The sequence below is a fragment of the Propithecus coquereli genome, unplaced genomic scaffold (genome assembly GCF_000956105.1).
Source record: "Propithecus coquereli isolate 6110/MARCELLA unplaced genomic scaffold, Pcoq_1.0 Scaffold1, whole genome shotgun sequence".
In the NCBI taxonomy this organism is placed as follows: Eukaryota; Metazoa; Chordata; class Mammalia; order Primates; family Indriidae; genus Propithecus; species Propithecus coquereli.
In genome coordinates, this window is record NW_012133857.1 from 11,336,699 (window position 1) to 11,363,219 (window position 26,521).

The 26,521-nt window shown below is 44.1% G+C and overlaps 1 protein-coding gene across 3 annotated transcripts; it reads right to left on the reverse strand.

The window, feature by feature from the left end:
- Positions 1–888: 888 nt before the first annotated feature.
- CDC25A (cell division cycle 25A) lies at positions 889–22,268 on the reverse strand. Of its 3 annotated transcripts, XM_012645529.1 has the most exons (15): positions 21,653–22,268; positions 20,618–20,694; positions 18,892–18,934; positions 18,329–18,365; positions 17,744–17,845; positions 15,795–15,914; positions 12,844–12,978; positions 12,268–12,339; positions 9,830–10,003; positions 6,615–6,713; positions 4,627–4,689; positions 4,433–4,531; positions 3,424–3,554; positions 1,909–2,020; positions 889–1,649 (listed from the first exon to the last, which is right to left on the reverse strand). In XM_012645529.1, exons 1-15 carry the CDS (start codon positions 21,820–21,822, stop codon positions 1,509–1,511), a joined length of 1,575 nt encoding a protein of 524 aa, XP_012500983.1. In that variant the 5' UTR covers positions 21,823–22,268; the 3' UTR covers positions 889–1,508. The 3 variants fall into 3 exon arrangements, with proteins under 3 accessions (XP_012500983.1, XP_012501123.1, XP_012501053.1); XM_012645669.1 differs by lacking the exon at positions 15,795–15,914 and having other exon boundaries at positions 1,063–1,649; positions 17,744–17,842; positions 21,653–21,822; XM_012645599.1 differs by lacking the exon at positions 15,795–15,914 and having other exon boundaries at positions 1,063–1,649; positions 21,653–21,822.
- Between the last annotated feature and the right edge of the window lie 4,253 nt (positions 22,269–26,521).

A 26,521-nucleotide genomic window follows, 5' to 3' on the forward strand; every position in this document is an offset into this window, starting at 1 on the left:
AGCCAAATGCAACTCAAACCCAGAACATAACTAGTCATCTCCAATACCACTGATTCCCTCCCCAACCCCGGAATAGGAAGCCAAGGTAAGAGGGAGACTGACTCTTGTTACAAGAAAAACCTGGCTACACCTCAATGGAGCAACGATGGTAAGGAGGCTGGTGTCGCAGAGTGGGGATGGGCAGGTGCTGCGACAGGCCTATCTATAATTCAGTCAGCCCCAGCTCCTTGGATGAGGCGTTCCTTTGAGACTCCCACTTCCATGGGGCTAGATAAGGGGGCAACTGGTGACAATTCACCACTCCCTGTCCTTCAAATTAAAACATGATAAACCCAGAAAGTCTTACCTTCAAAATCCACCATGCTCCCTTGTGAGAAACATTCTACACAGTCATCTCTATGCCAGCACCATGCCCAGGGCTTCCAACCCCCCTCCCCACCCTTGGGTGGCCCATCCAACACTGATTTGATACTCCTCGACTCATAAAATGACTATTTTTTTTTAAATTAAAATAAAAGCTAGCGTATCAGTAATAGAAGAAGGACACTCAGTGGATATGCCCCTCCCACATCCTGCAGAGCCCCCCTATTCCTACCCCCTAGCCTGGGAAATCTACACTGTAACATTCCAACTGACCTGGGGTGGCCCAAGGGAAGCTGCCTGAAGTGCTTTCCTGACTGTGACTCCTATACCAGCCAACATCACAGGGAACCGGGGTGGGGAAGAGCAGGGACACATCTCCTCCCAGATAGACCTCGATGCCCAGAGGTAGGTCTGGGAGGTTTAGCTTATACCCTGTAGCCAAGCCCAAGTCCAGCGCCCACTCCCACCAGTACCTCAATTCCTGGCTTTATATAGCAGCAGGTTTGCCTTTTCTTACCACCCCCGTTTTTTTTTTTTTTTAAATTAAAAGCCGAGGTAGTCCCTGGGATGATAAAACCCTACCTAGAATGGCAGTATTTTGACCTAATAAAGCAGTAAAGGAAAAGTCTCAAGAGTTAAAAAAAAAAAAAAAGAAAAATAAAATAAAGTGATTGATGAAATTGAATAAATTAAAGCTATGGATTATCTCACAAAGGCCTTTCCTTCCCAGGCTGTCTTTGATACTTGGCCAGCAGCATTTCTGTCTGTTAGTTCTCCGTATTCCATTCTCTCTCTCCTTTCCCTCACAAGAGAAGCCCGAGCCCAATAAGGCCCCAGCTGCTTCATACCACTGTGGGTAGAACAGCTTGACGTGGTGCTGAGAACTGCGCCGTGGCATGTGACAACCTCAGTAGATAGTCCTGATGGGGAAGGAGGATGTCTTACAAGGACAGGAGAGGCACAGCCAGCAGAATGCCCTGGGCTCCAACCTTGGGAGTGTGGGAGGTAGGTTGAAGGCATGGAAGCCCCAGGCCTCCTCTCCAAATGTCACACAGCTGGCCCCTTTGCTCAAGTTTCTTTGCAGCAAAGAGGGGAAGTGGGGTACGGAGGGAAGCTCAGGCTGCTGTTGTCTGGCACCACCGCCCTCAGAGTTTCTTCAAACGACTGTACATCTCCCTTTTGCTCTTTTCTCCTGCCCAGGTCCGGCTCTTGGTGCGGAACTTCTTGAGGTCTTCTTTAAAGTCCTCATGGTGCATGGGTCGGTAGCTGGGAGGCTCACAGTGAGACTGTGGGGACAGGAGAGGATGAGGTTGGGGCACACCTGCCTCACACTCACAACCGGGCTCCCTCCCTGCCCTGGGCACAAGGCTGGGAGCAGCAATGCAGATCTGGGCAGCAGGTTCTACAGGTTCTGCCTTCTTTGTGCAGGGGAGGCACCCACTTCCCCCCCTGACTCCTGCCAAAAAATGGTCACAACCACCAGACAGATCCACTGGTCTACCATTTTAGGGGGCAGGGGAATGCTCTCCAGAGACCCAGTCTTACCTGGCATTTCAGGAAGAACTCCTTGTATCCCCCCTTCAGGACATACAGCTCAGGGTAGTGGAGTTTGGGGTATTCATTACCAAGCCGATCTCTCTCTCTCACATACCGGCACCTAGTAAAGGGGAAGGAAGGCCAAAGCAGGTTAGCTCTTCCCGTGTGGAGAAACACAAAGAAGACAACACAGTCAAAGCAGTGACTGTGGTTTAAATACTCCTTATATATCTTTGCAACTTTTCGTTTATTCTTGGAAACAATCAGTGCTGAGTTGCAAGTTCCTGATCATGTGAGCAGTGTTCACAGCCAATGTCGGCAGATGGTCTCTTTCCCAATCTTCCTTTCTGCAAGTTACATAGTTCTAGATCTGACTCCTGCCCAGTGTCTTCACTGGCACCACCTGCAGCAGTCGCTTCTGAGCCAGCTTCCCCTTGCATTTTCCTGCCCTGCCACATTCCCCGGCCTTCCCTGATCAGTCTCCCTCCCTCACCTTCTTATATCTAAGTGGGATTTTTTCTCCTTGTGGCTTTTAAGCAGGCTGAGCTTGCTCTTGCTTTAGGGTACCCACTTGTATCCTATGTCTAGACTGAATGCTGTTCCCCGATATCCTCATCTGGCTGGTGGCTGCTTACTGCCCAACCCTTGCTATAAAAGCCCAAGTCTTTGCCAAGTGAGAACTTTACACTTCTCTGTCATTTGCATAAAGAACAACCACTTGGCCAGGCCTGGTGGTTCATGCCTGTAATCCCAATACTTTGGGAGGCCAAGGTGGGAGGGTTCTTTGAGGCGAGGAATTTGAGACCAGCCTGAGCAACACAGCCTCTGTCTCTCTCTACAAAAAAATTAGCCAGGCATGGTGGTATGTACCTGTAGTCCCAGCTGCTTGGGAGTCTGAGGCAGGACTGCTTGAGCCCAGGAGTTTGAGGCTACAGTGAGTTACAACGATGCCACTGCACTCCAGCCTGGGCCACAGGGTGAGACCCTGTCTCTTAAAAAGAAAAGCCTAACAGTGAGCCAATCAGGAGCAGGCATGATGAAACAGAGGCTAAATCCATGGGGGATACTGCATGGGTAACACTAGGCTGGGCGCGGTGGCTCACACCTGTAATTCTAGCACTCTGAGAGGCCAAGGCGGGAGGATCGCTTGAGGTCAGGAGCTTGAGGTTGCTCTGAACTATGCTGACGCCATGGCACTCTAGCCCGGGTGACAGAGTGAGACTCCGTTTCAAAAACAAAAAACAAAATAACAACTATAAACTACACTCAAGGAAGCTGTTCATGAAATCAATCAACTGCTGAATGGATAAGATTTTGGAAAAATATGTTATGTATGAATTTGTAGTTCTATAAAAGCATGATATTATGTGTCACATGTGTAGGCTGAGGCATGAAGATGACTTGTGATGTGTAAGAAGATGCTCAATATGCTAAAACATGCTCCAAATGTAAGCCACACACCACCATGTCCCACAAAAGTGTCATGGGGCCTCTGTCCCAGAGCCCAGTTCTGGGTACACTCACATGCGGGGACCTCTCTCAGAAGAAAACTCGCAGTGGAACACAACGATGACACGCTTGCCATCAGTAGGTACAATGGGCTTCTTGAGTAAGAAGTCTTCAACCTCTTCTTCCATGTGCAAGTTTACCGCACCCTGTGAAGGCACCAGAGACTCTTGGCCCCTGCATGTTTCACACTTAAAAGTAATGAGTCAGTGAAAGTGATCTTTAAGACTGTAAGACCAGTTTGTGATTTTGCAGATCTTCTGGCTGAACAGCCCAGCAGACCACCTGGCACCTGAATCCCAAGTGGAGTTTATTGGTCTGCATCCATTGACCGAGCAGTAACCCACATGGGGACTGGAAATGGGCAACTCAGATATGACTATGGTGCACTTTATGAGCAGCATTTGTAAATTTGGGGATTTTGAAAAGCAGTAAGACAGTGGGGCCAACACTAACATTGTGTTTAAAGCACCTTCTGACCACAGTTAAACATTATTTTATTGGGTAAAAGATTAAAATGCCACGATCAGTTCCTTTCTCCCTGGGAACATGTCCCAACACACCCCTCCACTAGGCAGCTGGATTGAACAACCAGCTTAGGAGGCATTGCTAAGCCTGGCACAGACTCTGGGTGTGTTGCCAGAGACTGGCTTCTCCTAGTTAGGAGTCCTGAGATGTTCAAACATCTGAACCCAAGCCTCTTAAGTGCCATAAAACCTTTTCTGGTCCCTTTGAATGGCTTAAACACCAGTGGGTACCACCTAGAAATGCCCTTGATGATGACAGCGTGAGGGACGGAACAGAAAACATTTGTAGCACAAAATGGTAGTGTAGTACAGACCATGGAAGATTCATTTAGAACACCAGGAATCAAATGCCTTCTATAATCACTGTCTTGTTTTAAAATTTTCATAACTAGCTATGTAATCTAAGCAGCCAAGCATCACAATGTTCGCCTTTAAAATCACAGATCCTGTCTAGGGCTCCTTCTTTGCCTCCCAAGATAGCAAGTCTAAGGAATCCATACCTTGATGTGGCCTCCCTCATATTCATACGGGTATCGGCAGTCAATGATGACAAATTCTTTAATGAGGTTGGCAAATTTGCCATTCAGAACAGATGCCATCTGTGGAGAGAAAGCCAAGGCGAATCAACTTTGACTGTTAGGAACAACTAGATTTAAACACCCTGTGTGTGGTAGGTTCCAAAAGGATGACTTACAATTTCTGGAGAGATGTATTTTAAATCCTGATGTTTCCCAGCGACTGTATGAAAAAGATAACCCTTGAAAAGAAGAAAAAAAAGATATTTAGAGAATCTGAAAGCCTATATATTTATGGTTATATATTTATACTGCTTGCCTGTTTGGTAAGAGGCAGCTTAAAAAAAAACATTTTCTCACAAATCAATAAGGTATATTATTATCTCCATTTCCAGCACCTTCTCCAAGATTACCTTGCCAGTAAGCCAGATTTGAATGAAGAATCCTCGGGTAATTTCCCTTTCCTTCTGCTTTTGTCAAGAATGCTCATCTCAGTAGCTAGACTATGAATAGCAGTTAAAAAACACAGTGGGGTAATGCACTTCATTCGCTTACCAAGCACCTGCTATGTACAGCATGGTGCTAGGCACTGGGGAAGGAAAAAAGAGATCTGGCCCAGCCTTGAGGAGGAAGATGGGCACATCAACCATCACTCATTAGGACAACTGGCTGAGTAAAGAGCTCATCCACCCCCATGGCCACGCACAGGGCCATTAAGACAAACAACCAGTAGCTCAATTCAAGTTGAAGGTTCCACAAGCAAGGACACACTTGGGTCTTTGCTTGTTTTTCCCTTCAGACTCCCCGTTCCTTCAAAATTCATCTGAATGAAATACCAATGGCCCACCAGACACTTGTGTTTGGGGGGGGAGGGGAGAGAATAAGAAAAGAAAAGAAATGCCAGTGGCCCAGGCCCACATCTTCACCAACCCCCTAGCTAAGACAAACACCCTTTTATTTCTCATAGCCTGCTGCTTACACTTCACTGACATTGACTTCAACCTACCGTAGGGTACACGCGGTTCACGTCTGACCTCCTTAACCACATACTAAGTTCTTTGAGGGAAGGAACTAGGTTCCTATTAGATTCATTTTGGAATCTCTGCCAAACATATAACAAGTGCTTCAATAACTGTTAGCTAAATTAATGAATAAAACACTGCTCTGGTAATCTTCAAGTCAAAATGTGACTAAACAATCTGCTACTGACACACTCCCTGTCTCAGCCCTGTATTTCACTAGAGCTTAAAGGCAGCCAACATTTTCCATTAGCAGATATTCTGAGGAGGGCCTTTTCCCTCTAAGGCCAAGCTTCTCTGGACAATGGAGAAATTCAGTCTCTACCCTAGATCTTCTAAGATAACCTTTTTAACATACAGATTTACAATGAGGTTATAGGTTTATTTTTGCTTCTCATGCTCTTCTGCATTACTTTTATAATCAGGAACACAGCTGGGTGTGGTGGCACACACCTGTAATCCCAGTTGCTTGGGAGGTTGAGACAGGAGGATCACTTGAGCCTAGGAGTTTGAGACCAGCCTGGGCAACATGGCAAGACCCCATTTCTACAAAAGAATAGAAAAACTAGGCTGGGTGCAGTGGCTCACACCTATAATCCTAGCACTCTGGGAGGCAGGATTGCTTGAGCCAGGAGTTCAAGACCAGCCTTAACAAGAACAAGACCCTGTCTCTACTAAAAATAGAAACATTAGCCAGGTGACATGGTTCGAGCCTGTAGTCCCTCCCAGCCACTCGGGAGGCTGAGGCAAGAGGATTGCTTGAGTCCAGGAGTTTGAGGTTGCAGTGAGCTACGATGACGCCATTGCACCCTACCTAGGGTGACAGAGTGAGACTCTGTCTCAAAAACAAAAACAAACAAAAAAAGCACAGTTCCCAGAGAGCTTGGTCTTTGGGTTTGGGTTGGATCAGGGTGGTGGCTGCAGCTCGCCACCTGACACCACTGATTAGCTACAGTCTCACAGATATCAACGTACACCTGATCATGAGAAACAAAGTTTCCTTCCCTATTTTCAACATTTTTAAACTGTCTCTTTGGAGGCATCCCAGGAGCCACCTTGGGGAAGGAGAAAGGCTGAGTGGAGTTCTAGAAACCCTTCACCCTGCATCACTTAGCCAGAGTAGCTTTGTTTCCATCTGCTGCAATTACCTTGGAGAAGTCTCCTATAAGGTCCCTTGGGTCATTATCCAAAATGTTCTCAATGGTCCCTTTTGGGGAAGATGCCAGGGATAAAGACTGATGTGGAATCTGTAACAAACCGAAGGTAGAGAATGAGGCCAGGGTTCTGAACAGAACTTCTGAAAACATTCACCTGGAGCATGTCACAAGGAGTCTGAAATGTTAATGCCTATATTTAGCAAACAAGAAACTTATTTGATTAAATCAGGAATTATTTCTGAATTGCTCTGAAATTAAGTCCCTCCCTGCATTTTAAAATAGAAGGTTAAAAGTAGGGCTAAGTTTTAAAAAACCCAGAGATACCACACACTCACCAGAATGGCTGACATTAAAGGAATGAATATATACCATAATCAAGCTAATTAAAAAAGGAATATAGGCCGGGCGTGGTGGCTCACGCCTGTAATCCTAGCTCTCTGGGAGGCCGAGGCGGGCGGATTGTTTGAGCTCAGGAGTTCGAAATCAGCCTGAGCAAGAGCGAGACCCCGTCTCTACTAAAAATAGAAAGAAATTAATTGGACAACTAAAAATACATAGAAAAAATTAGCCGGGCATGGTGGCGCATGCCTGTAGTCCCAGCTACTTGGGAGGCTGAGGCAGAAGGATTGCTTGAGCCCAGGAGTTTGAGGTTGCTGTGAGCTAGGATGACGCCATGGCACTCTAGCCCGGGCAACACAGTGAGACTCTGTCTCAAAAAAAAAAAAAATTAAAAAAAAAAAAAAAAATGAATATAAAACACTGGTAAAGGTATGGAACAAATGGCACTCTCATACATTGCTGTGAGTACAACCACACTGGGAAACTATTTGGCAGTGTCTACTAAAGGTAACCACGTGCCTAGCCTAGGATTCAGCAATCACATTCCTAGGTATTTACCCATGAAAAATGACAGTATATGTCTATAAAAAAAATTGCACAATAATGTTTATAGCAGCTTTATTCATAATAGATAAAACCACCCAAACATCAATCAATAGAATAATCTGTATTAGTTTCATGCAATGAAATATTACACAGTAAAGAAAAAGAAAAAACCCAATATATATATATAACAGTCTGGATGATTGCCATAAAAATAATGCTGAACAAGAGAGATCAGACAAAAAGAATATATATGGTATAATTCCATGCATATAAGGTTCAAACACAGGCAAAACTAAGCTATGGGTTCAGTGTTATCTTGAGAGGAGGCACAGGGAGGAGCTCCTGGTGCTCTTTCTTGATCATGGGAAGTATTTATGGGAGGTGTGTTCACTTTGTGAAGATTTAACTAAGATATATACTTATTTGCATGATTTTAAGTATGTATGTTAAAATAAGTTTATATATATATATATTTTTTTATTTCGGCATATTATGGGGGTACAGATGTTTAGGTTACGTATGCTGCCCTTGCCCCCTAAGTTTATATTTTTTAAGACATAGGGTCTTGCTATGTTGCCCAGGCAGGCCTCAAGAGATCCTCCCCGCCTCAGCCTCCCCAGTAGCTGGGACTACATACGTGTGCCACTGCACCTGGCTAAAAGAAGTTTATTTTTGAAAATAAAACCAAAACCTCAGGAGCCAACTGAAGAGGCAGTCAGATATCAAAAAAGGGATAATTTGAGCATTAAAAAGGATAGTATAAGTAACACACAGAAATACATTAAATGGTTTAATCCATGAGTTCATAATTATTATTGAAAAACTCAACCCACAAGCCTCAACTGTCAATTTTGGAAGATGCTAGGTAGGGCATTATTTGGAAAACTGGCAAATAAAGAGATCCATATCCCCCCTCCCTTTCCCAAGGGTGACCAAAGAGTTTAGTCTAAGTTTCTCTTTATAGGAATATTCCAGCTAATAATTTAAAAATACCAATAATTAAAATATATGGAACTAAACCAAAACATACATAAAAGAAATGTCATTAAAAGCTAAAAAAAAGTTTTAAAATATGGAAATTTGCTGGGCATGGTGGCACACACCTATGGTCCCAGCTATTTGGGAAGCTGAGGCAGGAGGATCCCTTGAGCCCAGGAGTTTGAGGTTACAGTGAGCTATGATTGGGTCAATGTACTCTAGCTTGGGTGACAGAGTAAGACCCTGTCTCTAAAAACAAAAACATAAAACGAGAAGATCAATTTCTAATATGGCAAGAGTAAAAGAAAATGAACATCCTTAAATATTGAGATATATAATATAAATTAGAAGCTGCTTTCTGGAAGGCGATGTTTGGACATGTACACAATGCAAACTTTCATAAATGTCTCTACCCTTTAACTATGAGTCCACTCTTAATTTGAAAAATAAAAGGAAAACCAGGAAAAGGGAAATTCTAAATGTGTAGAAGATGATTTATTCAATTACTTCTAGTATAGCCATAAAATGAAACACTATGTAGCCATTAAATATTCTTTTAGAACAATACTTTATAAGGCAGCAGGCCTAGATATTTTCATAGCTGTAATCTATCTAATTTTTTAATAAGACTGAGATTTATTCAAAACTTCTCATGCCACAGAAAACACAGGCACAGAAAACACATTCTCTAGTTTATTTTATAATGCTTAGTATCAAAACTTAATGTAAGGACAACATAATGAAGGAAAAAACATACAAATAAAAGCAATTCCAAATAAGCCAAACATAGTATTTCAGGAAGCAAGAATAGTTTTAATATCAGGAAACCTATGAACACAGGCCAAAATATAAAACAAGTTAGTAAAAATGGACCGATCAGCTGGGATTAATAATATATTAATATTATAAGAGGTTGCAGTGAGTTACAATGATGCCATTGCACTACAGCCAGGGTGACAGAGCAAGACTCGGTCTCAAAAAAAAAAAAAAAAAAAGTATTAGTAATAATACAATAATGTTTTGAGTGTTTAGGCCATAGGATAAATAAATAACATGAAGGAGCTTAGGGCTTATGCCTGGGGAACAATGACAATATTGTGTAAAGACAGTTCACCCAAAGAAATGCTAATTAATGGTCAATGAGAAATGAAGAGATGCTCTATCTTCCTGCTAGACTCCTCCTGGAGTCAAAAACCAGTTAGTTATCTAAAGCTTTATGAACACCTTCTCTTTAAAGTATTGTTCTAAAAGAGTATTTCAAACGCAAGAAATGAACAAATAAAACTGTGGTTCACATTAAGGAAGAAAAAAAAAAGGGAACCTGCAAAACTAATCTCACTAACCTCCTGGGCCTTCTCTGGACTAGCTGCCTTTTCAGGGCTGGCCCCAGCCGTGCTCTTCCTCCGCTTCGTATTTCCACGTGGTGACTCCTCTTGAGATCGTTCTGGTCTCTTCAGTGCTGACCGAATGCTGGTGTTACACAGGGAAGGGGAGTCAAACAGCTTGCTTCGGTTGCCCTTAGAAGAAAAAAACAGATCCAACTTTCATTAAAACCTGCTCCCCTGAATGGTAAGGCAAATAGACCAAGGGCTTCTTGGGATCGTTTAAAGTCAATCCTAAATTAGGAAAGACACTGGCTGATTCACCTAGTTCCAGCAACTCTCATAGGGCCATAATACCTGGTGCTTGATGATATGTACTCAGCTGGCATTATATGGAGGTGAATAAAACATCTCTTGCCCTCAAAAAGACTAATGTCTATACAAAATCTTAAGAGTCAAGAGAAGTAACCGTCACGTATTTGGCTTGCCTCTTCCCCTCCATTTTATTACTTCCACCTTGCCTGAGCAGCTCAATAGGTGTTAATACCCCACCTAAATCCAGAAAAGATGTAAAGAAGCCAGACAATACTATAAAACAGACGCGCCAATTTGTGAAGGTATAGTTAAAAGGGTAAGTTTGGAGGGGATGGGGATGGGCAAAGTAGCAACTGTCTTTCAAAATTGTGTTCAAAAGTCCTTTTTTCTTTTTTTGAGACAGAGTCTTGCTCTGTTGCCTGGGCGTCAGAGTGCCGTGGCGTCAGCCTAGCTCACAGCAACCTCAAACTCCTGGGCTCAAGCAATCCTCCTGCCTCAGCCTCCTGAGTAGCTGGTACTACAGCCATCAGCCACTGCACCTGGCCCAAAAATCCTTTTTTCTACTTGGTCTTTTAAAGACTAATTTCCCAGAGTCTGAGGGCAGCCAATCTAACCAGTGGTAGAGACAGTGTAACTTCAGCTCTCTAAACTCATCTCAGCCTGTTCATGACTCACTGTGTTCTTGGCCTGGCTTTTCCTTCTGTGCAGAAGGTCCTTTCATACTCCAGTAAAGCACTCATTTTCAAGCTGATGCTAAAATTTCAGTGTCACTGTCACTTCTTTGAAATGTTCCTGATAGTTCTCAGTGGAATGCATCACTCCCACATCTGTTCTCCCAGGGACCAGGGATTTTCTCCCTCTTATTTTTCTTAAGTTTATTTTCCAACATAGCTCCCTGCAATGGTAAGTCTGCAATAACTATTTGTGGAAATTCCTTATTGTTAAGGGCCCACAGGACTCTGCTCATGATTTTTTAAATCCAGTTTATAAAACTGATAGCCACTTCCCAAGTGTTCTCACATTGTATATAATTTCATGTCTTTCAAGGTGACCTGGCAAATTCAGTCATGATATTTGTATTGGATTAACCTACTTTCTCAAAAGCTATGCACATTAATCTACTATAATCTATAAGTGGCCTCAAAATTGTAGTTCATTTGTCTCATATTTATATTTAGAGTTTAGATCATTGATAGTTAGAAATACAAAGCTATAAATTTATGTATACCTAAAGGTGTATAACTCTGAATTTGTACTGTGACAATATCTAATGTTCCCTAGGCATTTGCATACATGAAAATGTGTACCTGTGCAGGCATATCCTTGCTTTTCTAACTTTCTGTTTGAAAGTATCCCTATGGCCGGGCGTGGTGGCTCACGCCTGTAATCCTAGCTCTCTGGGAGGCTGAGGCGGGCGGATTGTTTGAGCTCAGGAGTTCAAAACCAGCCTGAGCAAGAGCGAGACCCCGTCTCTACTAAAATTAGAAAGAAATTAATTGGACAACTAAAAATATATAGAAAAAATTAGCGGGGCATGGTGGCGCATGCCTGTAGTCCCAGCTACTCGGGAGGCTGAGGCAGGAGGATCACTTGAGCCCAGGAGTTTGAGGTTGCTGTGAGCTAGGATGACGCCACGGCACTCTAGCCCGGGCAACACAGTGAGACTCTGTCTCAAAAAAAAAAGAGAAAGTATCCCTATGATGGAAACGTTAAGTCTATAGTATATACACAGATAAGGTAGGTATTTTCAATTAAGAAATACAAACAGCCTTGAGTTATCATTGCTTGTCAAGTGTTATGCTAGGTGCTATGGAATATAAATAAGTAAGAATGATCTAAAAAAACTAAATCTTCAGGCTGAAGTCTTCGGATAGGCTTTTTCAAACAGCCTAGATGTCAAGAGCTGAAAAGAACCATGGTCCCTCCTAATCCACACTCTTTATTTTATAGATTAGGAAACATGCAGAGATGGAACACATCCCTCAAGGTCACAGTTTATAGGTAGCCCAAGGTGAGGTCTAAACCCCAGGTCCCTGAGCCCTATTATTCCTTTCAACCTTTGGCTGTTCCCACCTAAAGACTACTCTAACCAGTGGCCTGAGTACTCAAGGCCCCCTCCCTCCAGATATACCAGAACAACTTACGAGGTTTATAGTTCTTCTCATGACAAGGGGAGCTGTCCAGAGGCTTGCCATGCACGATGGGGTCTCATCATTCTAAAGAAAGAGAAAACTGGTTTTAAAAAGATCCAGCAGAGACTAACATTAGTTTAAATGCTTTAGGTGTGATTCTGCCTAAAGAATACCAGACAGGCGTGGATAGGAAATGTCAGAATGTACCCCCACTTCCCCACAGCCATAAGGTTAGAAGATAATCAGACTTAACAGTTCTGATGTCTGAACACAGTTGAAGGTATCCCTCCTGAGGACATGTAAGTATCCTTAGTCCCTTCGGCTTCATGCCACTGTTTTCATTTCATGTCTCTTGCACATAAATGTATTGTTAGCTTCCTCAAGGTAAGAAAGATCATATCAATGTCTTCTTTTAACAACACTGCCCACCTCAGGATTTAGTGAGGCTAGGTGCAGAAACCCAATAAATTCTCACCAAACGAGCAAAAATATCACCAGCTGAAGCCCTGGGGAATTACTGCTCTTTTTCACATGTGACTTCTCCAGGGGTAGTTAGAATGGGTAGGAAAACACACACACACACAGTACCTTCAGATTCTCTCCATCGAGAAGGTCCATGAAGCCATCGTCCTCATCAGACAAAGTGGCTGTCACAGGTGACTGGGGCATACAAAGAGGAACAAAATTTCCTGGTTCACTGCTGTCTCTTTCATTTGAAGAAAACTGTAAGACAGAATTCATGGCTTATTAATAAATGAGAGCTCTGGTCCACTTTCATTTCTTTGAATGGGTCACTATAGTTTTTACGATAAAACATGCTATGTTATATTTGTTACAAAAAGTAAAATTTGGCTGGGCGCGGTGGCTCACGCCTGTAATCCTAGCTCTCTGGGAGGCCGAGGCGGGCAGATTGTTTGAGCTCAGGAGTTCGAAACCAGCCTGAGCAAGAGCAAGACCCCGTCTCTACTAAAATTAGAAAGAAATTAATCAGACAACTAAAAATATATAGAAAAAAATTAGCCGGGCATGGTGGCGCATGCCTGTAGTCCCAGCTACTCGGGAGGCTGAGGCAGGAGGATCGCTTGAGCGCAGGAGTTTGAGGTTGCTGTGAGCTAGGATGACGCCATGGCACTCTAGCTAGCCTGGGCAACACAGTGAGACTCTGTCTCAAAAAAAAAAAAAAAAAAAAAAGTAAAATTTTAGCAGATACTGATCAAAGGAAAATGTATCCCAAGATTACAAATGATTTGATATCCACACAAAGCCCTGTGTGTAGTCAAAGAACTCTTCCCAGAAGCAATTCAACTTACAATGGGAACTGTGGATAGCTTCTTGTAAAGAATGAGGTTACTTTTATCAGGTTATAATCAGCGAACACCAATCAACATGAGGATTGTAACAGCATGATAATCCACTGAAACAAGGAAGGGTTAGAAAATGCAAGTCTCTATGGAGACCATAAAATGGCCTAGAGAATGCTTATGTAACCAGTTCTGACAGAGGGAAATAAAGGGTGGCCTAGTTCTATAAAGTCCATCCTAGTTCTTTAGATTTGAAATTTAAATGACAGCTCCTCAGTCTTTAAATGAGGAATTACAGTGTGCCAGACACTGTGATTTAATTTTTATAGATACAGTCCCATTTAAGTTTCACAATACACTAAGGTAGTTAACTCTTTTCTCTTTATTTAACAAATCAGGAAACTGATGCTTAAGAGAGGTTACCAAGATCACACGCCTCACCTGTTTGACTCCAAAACCCAAGCTCTTTTCCCCACTACACCATCTCCCTACTAGAGAACCATTCCTGGAATAAAAATGGTGGTACCTCATTAGTCAATCCTATATATGTATTTTTGGGAAATCTCCATTATAAAACTAACATGCAACATAGAAAATTTAGAAAAATTACCCATAAATCCATATCTACAGATAAATATTACTAATACAAACACTGTAAATATTGAATCATTTCTCTCCCAGGCACTTTCCAAAATCAGGAAAAAAAGTTTCGAGACTATTTTTCACAGTAACAAGGTGGTTTCCACGTTAAGCATTATAAATAATCCTTAAGATCCAAATCCTTTTGGGTATGAATGTATTAGTCCTTAAGTGGCCCTCTGGTTTTCTGGCACTAGCTTTGCTTCACAATATAAAACAAGCTCTGGGCTGTCTCTGGTCTTCCCCAAATGCACCTGAGCACACCCTGGAAAACTAGCAATTTTTTAGCCAAGAAAGCCTAGAGGTAGGTAACTTTATTATGAAGGCTCACACTATGTTATATCAACTTTTCTGAGGTATGTTCTGGGATCCCTAGGTGCAGACATGATATAGAAAAATGACAGACAAGTCTCTTGACAGGACCTAATTATTCCTCCATGGTTTCTATACCAAGAAGCCATTATAAGAAAACAGATGGTGGCTTAGAGACTAAAAGCAAAGATACAAAAGAAATATCCTTTGACATGATCAAAAACCAAACCAGTGAGATCGGCACTGGCTTTTTCTCAGTTTACATCCTCAGACCCTACAATTAGGAGTGGCCAAGTGATCACAGGAAATCCTGGGGCTCTGGTCTCCAAGCACACACTAAAGGTATTCGGTTTCTGATACCAAACTCTTAAAAGTGTTAGTGTGTACCTGGGAATCTAGATTGTTAAATCCTGGTCTGCTATTTATGTGTCCTTTGGCAAATCACCCAACCTCTCTGATAGTACTTTCCTAATCTGCCAAATGGAATAACTCCAGCTACTTCACAGGCTTATGAAGATTCAAGACAAGAACATATATAGAAATGCTTTGTGCTAGACGGAGTAGCAATGCTGATTGAAACTGAACCTCAGACCACAAGCCAGACCAGAGGTGTATTTTCAGATGCAAGTTCCTAGGAAAACCTGGAAACCAAATATGCTCATTTTGCTCAAGTTGAGCCTCTCTAGTTTATAGATGCTGTCGGTCGATCCAATTCAGACCAATAGTAGGAAACTTTGGAAGTAATGACAGTGTCTGGCAAATAAACAGCCCTGGAAACAAGTGGCCCCCAAACTGCCAAAGCAGCCTGTAGGCAGTAGGTTCACTGGAATCCATAATATTCTTAATGTAATACCTTTGGAAGAAGCGAAGTGCCGTCTCCAAACAAAATTACTCTTTGGGAAGCACTTAGGACACATTATAAGAGCAAGTTTTAATTAAGGAGGATGACCCATGATGCCAGCAGATTATTTTCCTAGAATTGACAAGGTCAAATATTCCTTACACAAGTCTAGTATTTCAAACACACCATCTTCCACTCTTGCTTCTGCCTGCCTGCTCTCCAGACACAGCAAAACCACCAAGTCTAGTTTTAAAAGACAAAGTCAAGGTAAAGACAGCTAGAGTTGCTGTAGTGTCTTTAACTGGATTAAAGAGGGTGCTTTAATCCTTTCTTCCTTTTATCAAAAATCAAGGCTAAAAAGTAGATGGAAATAAATTATTCAAGTAATTAAAAAAAAAATCCTCTCTTCCTGTGGGAAACACCTCTGTGAAAGCCAGAGCACATACCATCCGAGCTGGGGCAGAGTTCTGCCTCTGTGTGAAGAGATCTTTACCCTCCTCGAGTCCATGAGAGTGCAGACAGCCACGAGATGCAGGTCTTATTGGCTTCTTAAACTCAAAGGCTTCCTGCAAGACAGTATAGTTGAGACATATTCTACTGTCCATGAAAACCAGCTCTGGGGCCTCTGTTCTAACTTGGATGAGAAAGTAACTGCCTTCAAACTAAGGGTTCACCTATTTCTGATCTAATTCCAACACTGGATCTGTTTAAGAATTTCCAAAGCTCTATCAACAGCTAACTTCTAAAGCAGCATTTTTTCCTTATCACATTTTATTTCCTAACAAACACACAAGCATCTGCCAAGTATACAAAACATAATGAGTGATAAATTAAATCACAAACTTTATAAAACCTAAAGCAAAAAAATAAATAAATAAAATCTAAAGTAATATCCTTACAATATAATTGCCTGTGAATAGGAATTAAAACTCTCCATCTAGATCCACCTGTTTGAAGGTTTCATATTTTCCACTTCTTCTACCAATTGGAGACAATTTTTCCTACTTAAAATTGTTAATGTATTACATACTAAAGCAATGAAAAGAAAAAAACTCTACTGGTTTACTCAACGTAGATGATTTTTACAAACACAAAGTTGAACAAAAGAAGCCAGATGGGATAGAATACATACTGTATGATTGCACATACTTAAAGTTCAAAAGCACCCATATGCCCCCCTACCCTAAAATATCCACTTAAGAACTTATTACTAAGTGCTAAAAGCAGTAACAGCTCATATTAGTCATTTATATGCCAACACGGTAATAAGTACTTTCTGTGCATTAACTTATTTAACCAAATACAACCTGATTGTCCCCATTTTACAGATGAGGAAACTAGGCCTTACAGGTTAAGTGATGTGCCCAAAATATCAAATCCAGACAAGATGATTCCAGGGTGAGAGCTCTTAAGCACAACCTAGGCTGCTGTCCCTGTAAGTCAAAGCTCCAGGCAGGCAACTCTGGGAGAAGCCAAGTTTGGGGGAGAACCAGGCATTGGTAGACCTTTGGTCTGGTAGAAAGCACTGCAGAGACTGATGCACTGTCCCAAGCACTCAAGGCAGGAACTCATTTCCATATTCTCCTTCATGACATCTCCCAAGTCCCAAGTTGCCAAAGGAATCTTCAGGAGAGTCCATGGAGGCAGCAGGTTTTATACTAACTCTGGAAAATCATTATAAGGTTTATGAACTGTGGTATTTTAGCAGGGAAAAGAAAAGGGAGAAAATAAACACATGGAAATATAGTGAGAGAAGGCTGGAAATGCTAAACTAATTTATTCAACTGTTTTGGATGCCTACTCTGTGCAAGGCACCTGTCAGTTCTAAGAGAGAAAGCCAGGCCAGGGTGTATTTGGACTTTTGGGTGGATACCACAAACTCACCGTTTAAGCCACCACTTCGGTTACTCTGAAACTCCTAGAACTTTTTGGCCCTGTTCTTTCAAATACTGCCAAGGAGCATTTTCTTGAGCTTATAATTCACCCCAGGGTCAGAGCAAAGAGGCAAGAAAAACCTGGGCAGAACCTTCCAGATAAATCATTCATGTATACAATTACTCTTTAGAGCTACCATCTGAGCAACTCTTGCCTGCCAGGGACCATTTTAAATGCTTTATTTACATAATCTTATTTAATCCCTGCAATATCCCTAAGAGGTATAGCTACTCCTATTTTACAAAAGAAATAAAAAGGCCTAAAAAGAGAAGTAACTTGCCAAGGTCACACAGCTAGTAAGAAACAGGATTCGAATTCAGATTTCTCTGACTCCAAAGTCCATGCACAACTTTGGCTAAAGTTTAGTCTCCCAGAAAGCAGCCCAGCTACTTCTCTGTAAGCCATTGACACTTGCAGGTTTCACCTCAGCCCCAGCTTAGTACATTAATGCCACACTCACATTTTCTTTGTTCTCATCCTGGTCAATGAGTTGAAAGATGTCATGGTCAAGAGAATCAGAATGGCTCCTCTTCAGAGCTGGGCTACACCCCAAAAGCTTCTGCTATCAAAGTGAAAAAAAGGGAATAATTAAGGTACATGAATAAAAATTCAACAGAAATCTCAGTTGTCAAAGAAAAAAATGGGGGAGGGGGAGTCTTGTCCCTCACACACCATAGTGGGTAACCAGTAAATGTGGCCAGGGCACCACCTTGCCAGAACACAGGATAGAAGGGTTCTCACTCCATGGCTTTACACCTAACCTCCCAAGGTCTATAGCTTTCTCAGCAGGGATTATAGTGCCAAATTAACCCCAAAATAATATCTACATAAAAAGAACTCTTCTTGGTTTGATAAAACAGAGATAGAAAACAAATCCAAGAGGCAGCCATTGTTGAAGTTGCTCTAGGTTGAGTATCTTGAGTGCTTATGAGACTAAGGAAAAGCAGTTTTCACTCTCAAATTAAGGTCTCCTATCAAGGTCACATTGGTAGCCAAGGAACAAATAACGGGTATTAGCTCAAAATAAACAAGGGAACTAACTTACAGGTAGGGAATTTATTCTCCTCATGGGATTTTCAAGGCTGTAATGAGATCAGAAGGTATATAATGAGAATAATGAGCATATAAAGAGGCATTCATAATAGCAGATGCATAGTGTTTAGCCTATAGTTTGGTGGTGGGGGGGCGGGGGGGGAAGGGGCAGTCAAATAGACTCCCATTTTATCCAAGAGATGGAAGACTAAATTTCTAAACCAGCCCTGTTCTCAGGAGCACCCCCAACACTGGGCTTCTAGGTGAAAAAGCAAACCTAGGTCTTCTCTTAAAATATACAAGTTCTCTTAAGGCTATGATGTCAAAGGGTGGAGCAAGGGTTTGGGTGAGATGCAAACAGAATACCAAAATTACAGTGAAAATAAAGGAAGGGGAAGTTCTGAAAACTGCTGACACAAACTACTCATTCTCAAGATACCAGAGTTTCTAGGATCCAGAAGTCTTACTAGGGACAGCTAAATCCAAGGATCCAGTCCAGAGTATGAAGAATTTCATTAAAAAATTAAGAAATGTTTTTTTTGTAAGTACAAACATGTAAAGGCAGTGAATACATACTTTTCTTTACTGTCTAAGGGCCCAGGAGAATCCAGACAGAAACCTGTGGAAAATAAAAATGCTAGAACTATTTCTTTAAGTCAGTCAACAAAGACTTATGGCTTATACAATTTTGCCAGAATTAAAGTCAAGTCTCTATTTGATTGTCAAAAACTAAATGTTTGACAAGTCTTAATATTTTCAGAGTCTATTTACTAACCCCCTTCTTCTACTTGCAAATATCATTAAGGGAAATAAGATTTGACAAGATGGTAAATAAAATCGCTTCATATCGTGATTATTTGGTTATTTAGATAGAGGTGACCCAGATAACTTTCTGTAAGTTCCAACCACGGAAAGAATAGGTACCAGATTTTCCTGGAATGGTTTTGATTTCAAATATATTACCTTGTCAGATCATATATGTAATTTGAGGATTTGAAAAATACAACTATTAGTTATAAGATATGCAAGGCAAGTATTTACAGCCTTTAACAAAATGACACCAAAAGCAGCAGGGTAGAGGAGACACTGCTCAGCATTACTATGCGCCAGCTCAGACTGTCCCAGACCCACCGGCGCCTGCCTAGCTCACACCTCTCCCTGTCTATGTAGCCTTACAGAAAGTTAGGTGTCAGAGCTCCTAACTGATATTCTTGCCTGCCATACTGCCACAAACAGGAATCCTATCCCCAGTTCTGTATTACTTTTCACATTATATTACATTCTACATACAGAAGCCTATATTATATTATGACTTTTGCTTTTGCAGTTCCCTAATCTAAAGCATCTTTGCCCCAATGCTTTTTTTTTTTTTTTTTAAAAGAGACAGTCTCTCTCTGCCCCCAGGCTGGAGTGCAGTAGCATGATCATAGCTCACCATAACCTCAAACTCCTGGGCTCAAGCAATCCTCCCGCCTTAGCTTCCTGAGAAATTGGGACTACAGGGTACACCATTACACCTGGCTAATTTTTCAATTTTTTTGCAGGCGCAGAGTCTTACTATGTTGCCCAGGCCGTCCAAAGCTCTTATCTGTGCAAATACAGACAAACTCAGCAGTAGCATGAATTTATGAAGAATGAAATGCACTGGCACATTTCCTCCATAGCAAGGTCACGAGAATGACTTCCTTATATTGTACTTCCAGTAATTTGGCCCTGTATTTTAACCAGTAAGATTTTCTGAATGCCACTTACAATGGTATGGTAAATTTTACTCTACTACTCATCCTTTACGAGCAAGCACACGTCACTTCCTTACCGACACTTGATATCTATTTCCTCTCTTCATAAATTGCCATAGGGGCTCCTCTGTACTGTTCTTAATGGTATTTGTCACTCAATGCCATGACTTCTCTTTTGAGACAGTTTTGCTCTGTCGCCCCGGCTGGCGCAGTGGTGTCATCATAGCTCACTGCAACCTCAAACTCCTGGGCTCAAGTGATCCTCCTGCCTCAGCCTCCCGAGTAGCTAGGACTACAGACATGTGCCCGGCTAATTTTTTCTATTTTTAGTAGAGATGGGATCTTTCTCTTGCTCAGGCTGGTCTCAAACTCCTGGCCTCAAGCTATCTTCCCATCTCCCAGAGTTAGGATTACAGATGTGAGCCACCGCACCCAGTCCTAATGTGTACTGTTTCAACTACTTACCAAAACTAAGCTCCTGGGTGAAAGGGCATGTTTCAGGAAATTCCTAGTATTGCTCCCCACATAGCAGACACATAATACATAAAGACTAAGAGAATTACCTGAATCAGTTGACTCGGAGGAACCCATTCTCTGAAGATTGCTGTTGTTTTTCAACTCTAATGGCTGCTCATACTCACTGAAACAAGAGAAATAATCCCATATGAATGATTTCTAAGACATAATTAAATGGTCACATACAGGAGACAGGCCATGAAGTTAACAAGTAGCCAGGCATCTACAAACTTTCCAGGCCACACCACAGATCCCACTTTGCCACCCAGAACACCCAGTTGGCACTTGGACAAACGAGAGGAAGGAGTAGGTGGGCATGGCCCTACACTGTAGGATATGATGACTATGGCAAATGTTGCTGTATTTCCTGAAATGAGAGCATGTGTTCTAGGTAGTGTGCTATAAGTGGGGATCAAAGATGAACAGAACCATTCCTGCTTTTCTGAGAATGGAAAATACATAAGATGTGCTTAGAAAATGGGATGTCCAAGACTGAAGGGAAAGCAGCTTTGCCAGAAACACCATGGAAGCATTTTTTTGCTGTAAGTCTTTCAAGTATGGAAAGTTGAGTAAAAAGACCTTGGCCTCAGGAAAGCAACGGGGTCGACGTCAGGAATGTGCGAGGGGCAGGGATTGAGATGATTTTGCACAAACGCCAAGAAAGAAAATGCCATGTCCCTTTGTTGAGAAGGAACAAAGGTCACAGGAAACTAAGATCCTGCGAGGTGGTTTAGGAAAGGGTGGAAGTGGGCGCCTAGGAAGGCCTGATTTTCCCCCGTGGGGGTAAATTCCAAACAGTTTCCTGGGATAAGGACAGGAGAGTACAGAGAAATGCGAAAGGGGAGGCGAGGGTGGGCCTGGCTCGGGCTGAGGGGCAGCCTAAGAGGGTCCGACAGCCTCTCCCGCCCAACATTCCGCCCGGGGGGAGGATGCACATGGCGGGCCTCAGCCTGGCCGCCTTCGAGCAGCGAACTCGGACCGGCAGTCCTAGCTCTTCTCCCGATCCGTTTCCTGACCTGATCTCCCCGAGGGCCGATTGGGAGGCCAGCGGCCCGGGGCACCGCTTGCCGGTCTCTCCTCACCTGCCCAGGCCCTGCAGCTGGTCCATGGTGACCGTCAGGTTGGTGACAGGCGACAGTGTCCCGGCGGCTGGCGCATCAAACAGCGCCTTCACGACGGGTTGTGGCGCGGGAGGGGGGCTGCAGGCGAAAAGCAGGCGGCGGCGGTGCGGGGGCTCCGGGCCCAGTTCCATGGCGGCGCCGGGCCTCCCAGGGCTCCCGCTCCCTCTTCCTCCGCCTCCGCCGCGCCCGCCCCGCCCCGCCAGCACCGGCCTTGGCCGCGCGCCCCGCCGCCGGCGCCCGCGGGTCAAACACAAACACGACCCCGCGGTACCGAGACGCGGCTTCCGCGGGTAAGTGGCGCGGACTGGCGGGTGTCTGGACACGTCAGGCGCCAGCCACAAGCACGGGTGTTTCCCTCGCACCCCGCGAGGCCGGAGGGCGGGCGCCGGCAACCTGAAGATTAAATCCAAACAAGCCCGGCAGGTTGAGAAGGGAGAGCGGGCGAGAGCCGCGAGGCAACGGCCCAGGCTCACACTGTCTTCGCTTTTCTCTCACCCCCTTGCCCAGCCCAGGGTCGCAGAGAACCGAACCGGCCCCGACTTCCCTCCCGGGATGTCGCAGGCGCGGTGGCCTTTCGCGGTAATAGCTGCTCACCAGGATCCGCCGATACCTCGCCCCCCTTTCCTAGTTGGCGCCAAACGGGATCCACCAATCAGTAAGCAACTTCTCCCCCTCACTCCGGAATGGCAGCCAGGCTGGACCAATGAGAGGGAGAGAAGGAAGCAGCTCGCGGGACTCTGCGAGGTCACCCGCTCTCAGAAGGGGGCGGGGCCTAAGGGAGACGGGAGCAGGTCGAAATGAGAGGGGGGCTCAGAGGTCAATGAAAACTCCCAGCAGAACTTGCGAGGCGCTGGTCGCGGCGGAAGGGCCCCTTCTGCCCCGTTGCATGCTGGGAAGCGTAGTTCCCGCCGCGAGCACCCGTTCAGTCCTCTATCCGCGTTGGGGCACCGCGGCATCGCCACCCGCCCCGCTCCCATACCCTGAGGGACTGTGGAGGCCAGAGTTGCCGTCCAGTCTTCTAGAGGGCTGGCCGAATCCATCCTTGGCTCGGCCTGTAACCATGGAGTACCGTGGATCCCTTTCTTCTGCCCCAGGCCTCCAGGCCGCATTTTCATAGTGAAGGAGGGAACTGAATGACCCCCAGGACTGAACTTCCAGTCACCCGGGCCCAACTCTGGAGCGTTAACAGCCCGTGCGTGCTGCGCTGGCCACACGGAACTTGAACCCTACCATATGGCTTCTGTTGTGCTTCAGCTTGTGTATGGCTTCAGCATTCTTTGTTCACCTCCATCTTAGCTCTTATTGTATGCTCTTAGAATAATTTCCTTCTTTTTCGCTCTTTCTTACCCTACTGGAAGCTCCTAGAGAGCAATACTAGTAAATAAAATAATAGCTAAAGTTTACATAGTGCTTATGTGCCAAGTGGATTGTCTGTATTAATTCATTTAATCTTTACAACTCTATGACAGAGGAATTATTATGCCCATTTTGTAGGTGACTGCGTTTACTTTTATAGCCACTGCACCAGTGGCAGCTGCTACAATGGTGGGTCCCCGTGGGACCCACCCCGGGATCCGTGGGTGCCCGTATTAGTTGCAACCTATAATTAGAAAAGCCATGACTGGCAGGCAGAAGCCCCAAACCTTTGGTACCAACCCCTGTGAAGTACTTCCCTCTCAGGATTCATCTCCTTTTCTGCTCCCAAGTGAGGGAACCCCCCTCTCTCCAAAAACCCCAGGTTATTTAGGCCTCTCTCTGCAGTTACAGTTCACATGGTATTCATGGTCTGTGCCCCCTCACCCCCACCCCTTCAAATATTTCCCCTGTCATATCTCTGAAAATTTCTTTCCTGTTTTGTGTAGTTTAATACTTGGCTCAACATCCTGATTATTGCATTCATTCATCCAACAACTGTTTATTCAGTGCTTAGTGGAACAACAAACCCAGTGCTTGAAATAAAAATGCCACAATTCCTGCCCTCAGGGAGTCTAAGCATAAAGATCCTTTAATAATAGAATCATCACCATGATAATGGCTGCCCTTTGCGGAGGGCTGGTGGGCACCTGTTGGGGGGGTGCTATGAGGGGAAGGCTGGAGAAGATGGAGGAGGACTCCTAAAGGTTAAAGCTGCTAAAGCTAGAATTTGTGGGTTGCTGGAGAAGGGGAGTTTGGAGGTGGGGTGAGAAGTCAAGCTAAGGAGAGGAAAGAGCCTTCAGCAGCCAGGAGGTAAGAAGGGATGCTGCACTTTCTGGGAGCTACTCCTGAGTTGCTCTAGTCAGTTCTAGAATTGGCACATGGGAGTGGCTGTGAGGGACCCAAGTGGGAGAGAGGGAACCACTTCTTGAAGGGCTTAGAGTTTGCTGAAGGGCTTGGCCTCATCCTGTGGACAGTGGAGGGTGTGGAGGGTGTGTGATAACAAGATCCGATTTGCTGCTGGGTGGGTTGGTAGGGGAGAGTGGGGAGGCCTGAGGAACTAGGAGGGAGCTGTCCCAACAGTCTGGGAGATCCTGCACCAAGGCAGGAACCTCAGAGACAGGAAAAAGAGAATGACCTTGGGAGCCATGAAGGAGACAGGTCTCATTGGATTTTGATAATCGAGAGTTAAGATAGTAGGGAGGTAGGGGGGAAGGGAGGAGTCTAGAATGATTCCTAGGCAATGACTCAAGCATCTGGGTAGATGGTAGTATTTCAACAATTGGCAGCACAGTTTTTGGAGGAATTTGATGAGATCAGTTTTGTACCTGTGGATTGTCTGGGGCTGGCACTCAGGAGAGAGATTTGAGGCTAATTAGCATGAAGATGGTAATGCCCATTGAGCGTGTGCAAAGGGAGTTTTAGGAGAGTGGATTTGGGGAGTACCAGCATTGAGGACTGGAGGTAGCAGGAGAGGACCATGAAGCTGGGGCTGGGGAAGAAACCACAACAGGGAGTGGCTGAGATCGTGGTTCAGAGGTACACTGAGGAGAGTCACTGAAGGTGGCTGAAAGAAGGTCATCGGCAACCACGGAAATGGTGTTGAGCAGGTGGGAGATGTGAGTAGGCAAGGAAGCAGCCACAGAAAGGCTCTGGGAAGGGAAAAGATGGCACAGAAGCTACGATATGGTCAATAAGTGCACCGAAAGGCACATACATGAATGTTTATAGCCTCATTATTCATTTTAGCCTCAAACAGAAAACAACTCCATGCTCATCAGCAACAGAATGGGTAAATAAAAAGCAGTTCTTTCACACAACAATTAAAAGGCAAGAAGTGCTACCCATACTATGGATGAGTCTTACAATCCATGTTGAACATAAGAAACCAGATGCAAAAGAGGACACACTGGGTCCATGGACATAAAACTTTTTAAAAATGGGAAGTCCTGCTTTTTAATACTTGGTGATAGAAGTTATGGGCTAGGCTCTGTGGTTCACATTTGTAATCCCAGCACTTTGGGAGACTGAAGTGGGAGGATCACTTGAGACCAGGAGTTCGGAGCCAGCCTGGGCAACAAAGGAAGACCCCTTCTTTACAAAAAAATTTTAAAAGTTAGCTAGGTATGGTGGTGGGCACCTGTAGTCCCAGCTATTCGGGAGGCTGAAGCAGGAGGATCCCTTGAGCCCAAGAGTTCGAGGTTACAGTGAGCTGTGATTGGGCCGCTGCACTCCGGCCTGGGCAAAAGAGTGAGACCCTAACTCTGAAAACAAACAAACAAATAAAAAAACAAGAAAAAGAAATTAGGGTACTGGTTACATTTCAGGGGGTGGTAATTGCAAGGGGCCATGAGGGGGACTTTTGGGAACTGGTTACATTCTGTTTCTTAGTCTGGGTGCTGGTTACATGAGTTTGTTCCACCTTGTGGAAATTCACTGAACTTACACACTGGCTGTTGTCTGTTCTGTGTGAATGGTATATTTCAGTGAAATGTTTGTTATTAATAATAAAAAACCTTCCCTTGATGCCACTTTCCTCTCTGGTTATGTTCCTTCCCTTTGCAGTAAAACTCCTAAAAAAAGCTGTCTCTAATTTCTCTCCTCCCATTTTCTCTTGAACCCACTCCAATCAGACATTCACCTTTCCCACTGAGTGGAAATGGCTTTTGTCAAGTTCTCCAGGGACCTTCATTTTGCTGAATCCAGTGACCAATTTGCAGTCTTGACCTTATTTTGCCCAGCAGCCACCCATTAACAGTACTGCATACTTGACCACTCCCTTCTAGAAACATTGGCTTTGTTTGGTTTTCAGGACACCACTCTCAAGATTTTCGCCCTCTCTCCAGTTGCTCTTTAAAAAACAAACAAACAAACAAAAGGTACTGTAGGGAGGTCATGATGAGGGAGCCCATTGGCCCCTTGAGGCTGGGAATCAGGCTTGGGGGAGAGAACAGCCTTGGGCTTCCTGGATGAGCTGGCAGCACCTCTGGGGCATCGTGGCCCCTTGGTTTCACCAACAGCATAGAGTCTTGCTTACGTGGACAAAGAGATATGTTTGTGGAGTGAATGAAGACTAAGAATTTGAATGTTATCCTGAAGGCAGTGGATTTTGAAAGGGCCTCTGAGAAACCATTATTCCTCCTCCCCTCTTGCTCATGGAAGATGGACTAGACTTATGGATTGTGGTAGTGAGGTAGATCCCTAGGGTCCCTTTTCTTTTCCGAGAAGGTTAAGGACTTTTTCTCCCACTCTTCCCTTCGGAGGGCACTGATGTAGCACCCAGGAAGGCCACAGGAGGGCGCTCTTTTCCCAGGAGACTATTCTTAGGGAGGGAATTGAGAGTTGTTGACAGAAAAGGCAGTTGTAATAGAGGGACTCGGGCTGAAAGCTAAGCACATGTGTGAGAAACCAAATGCA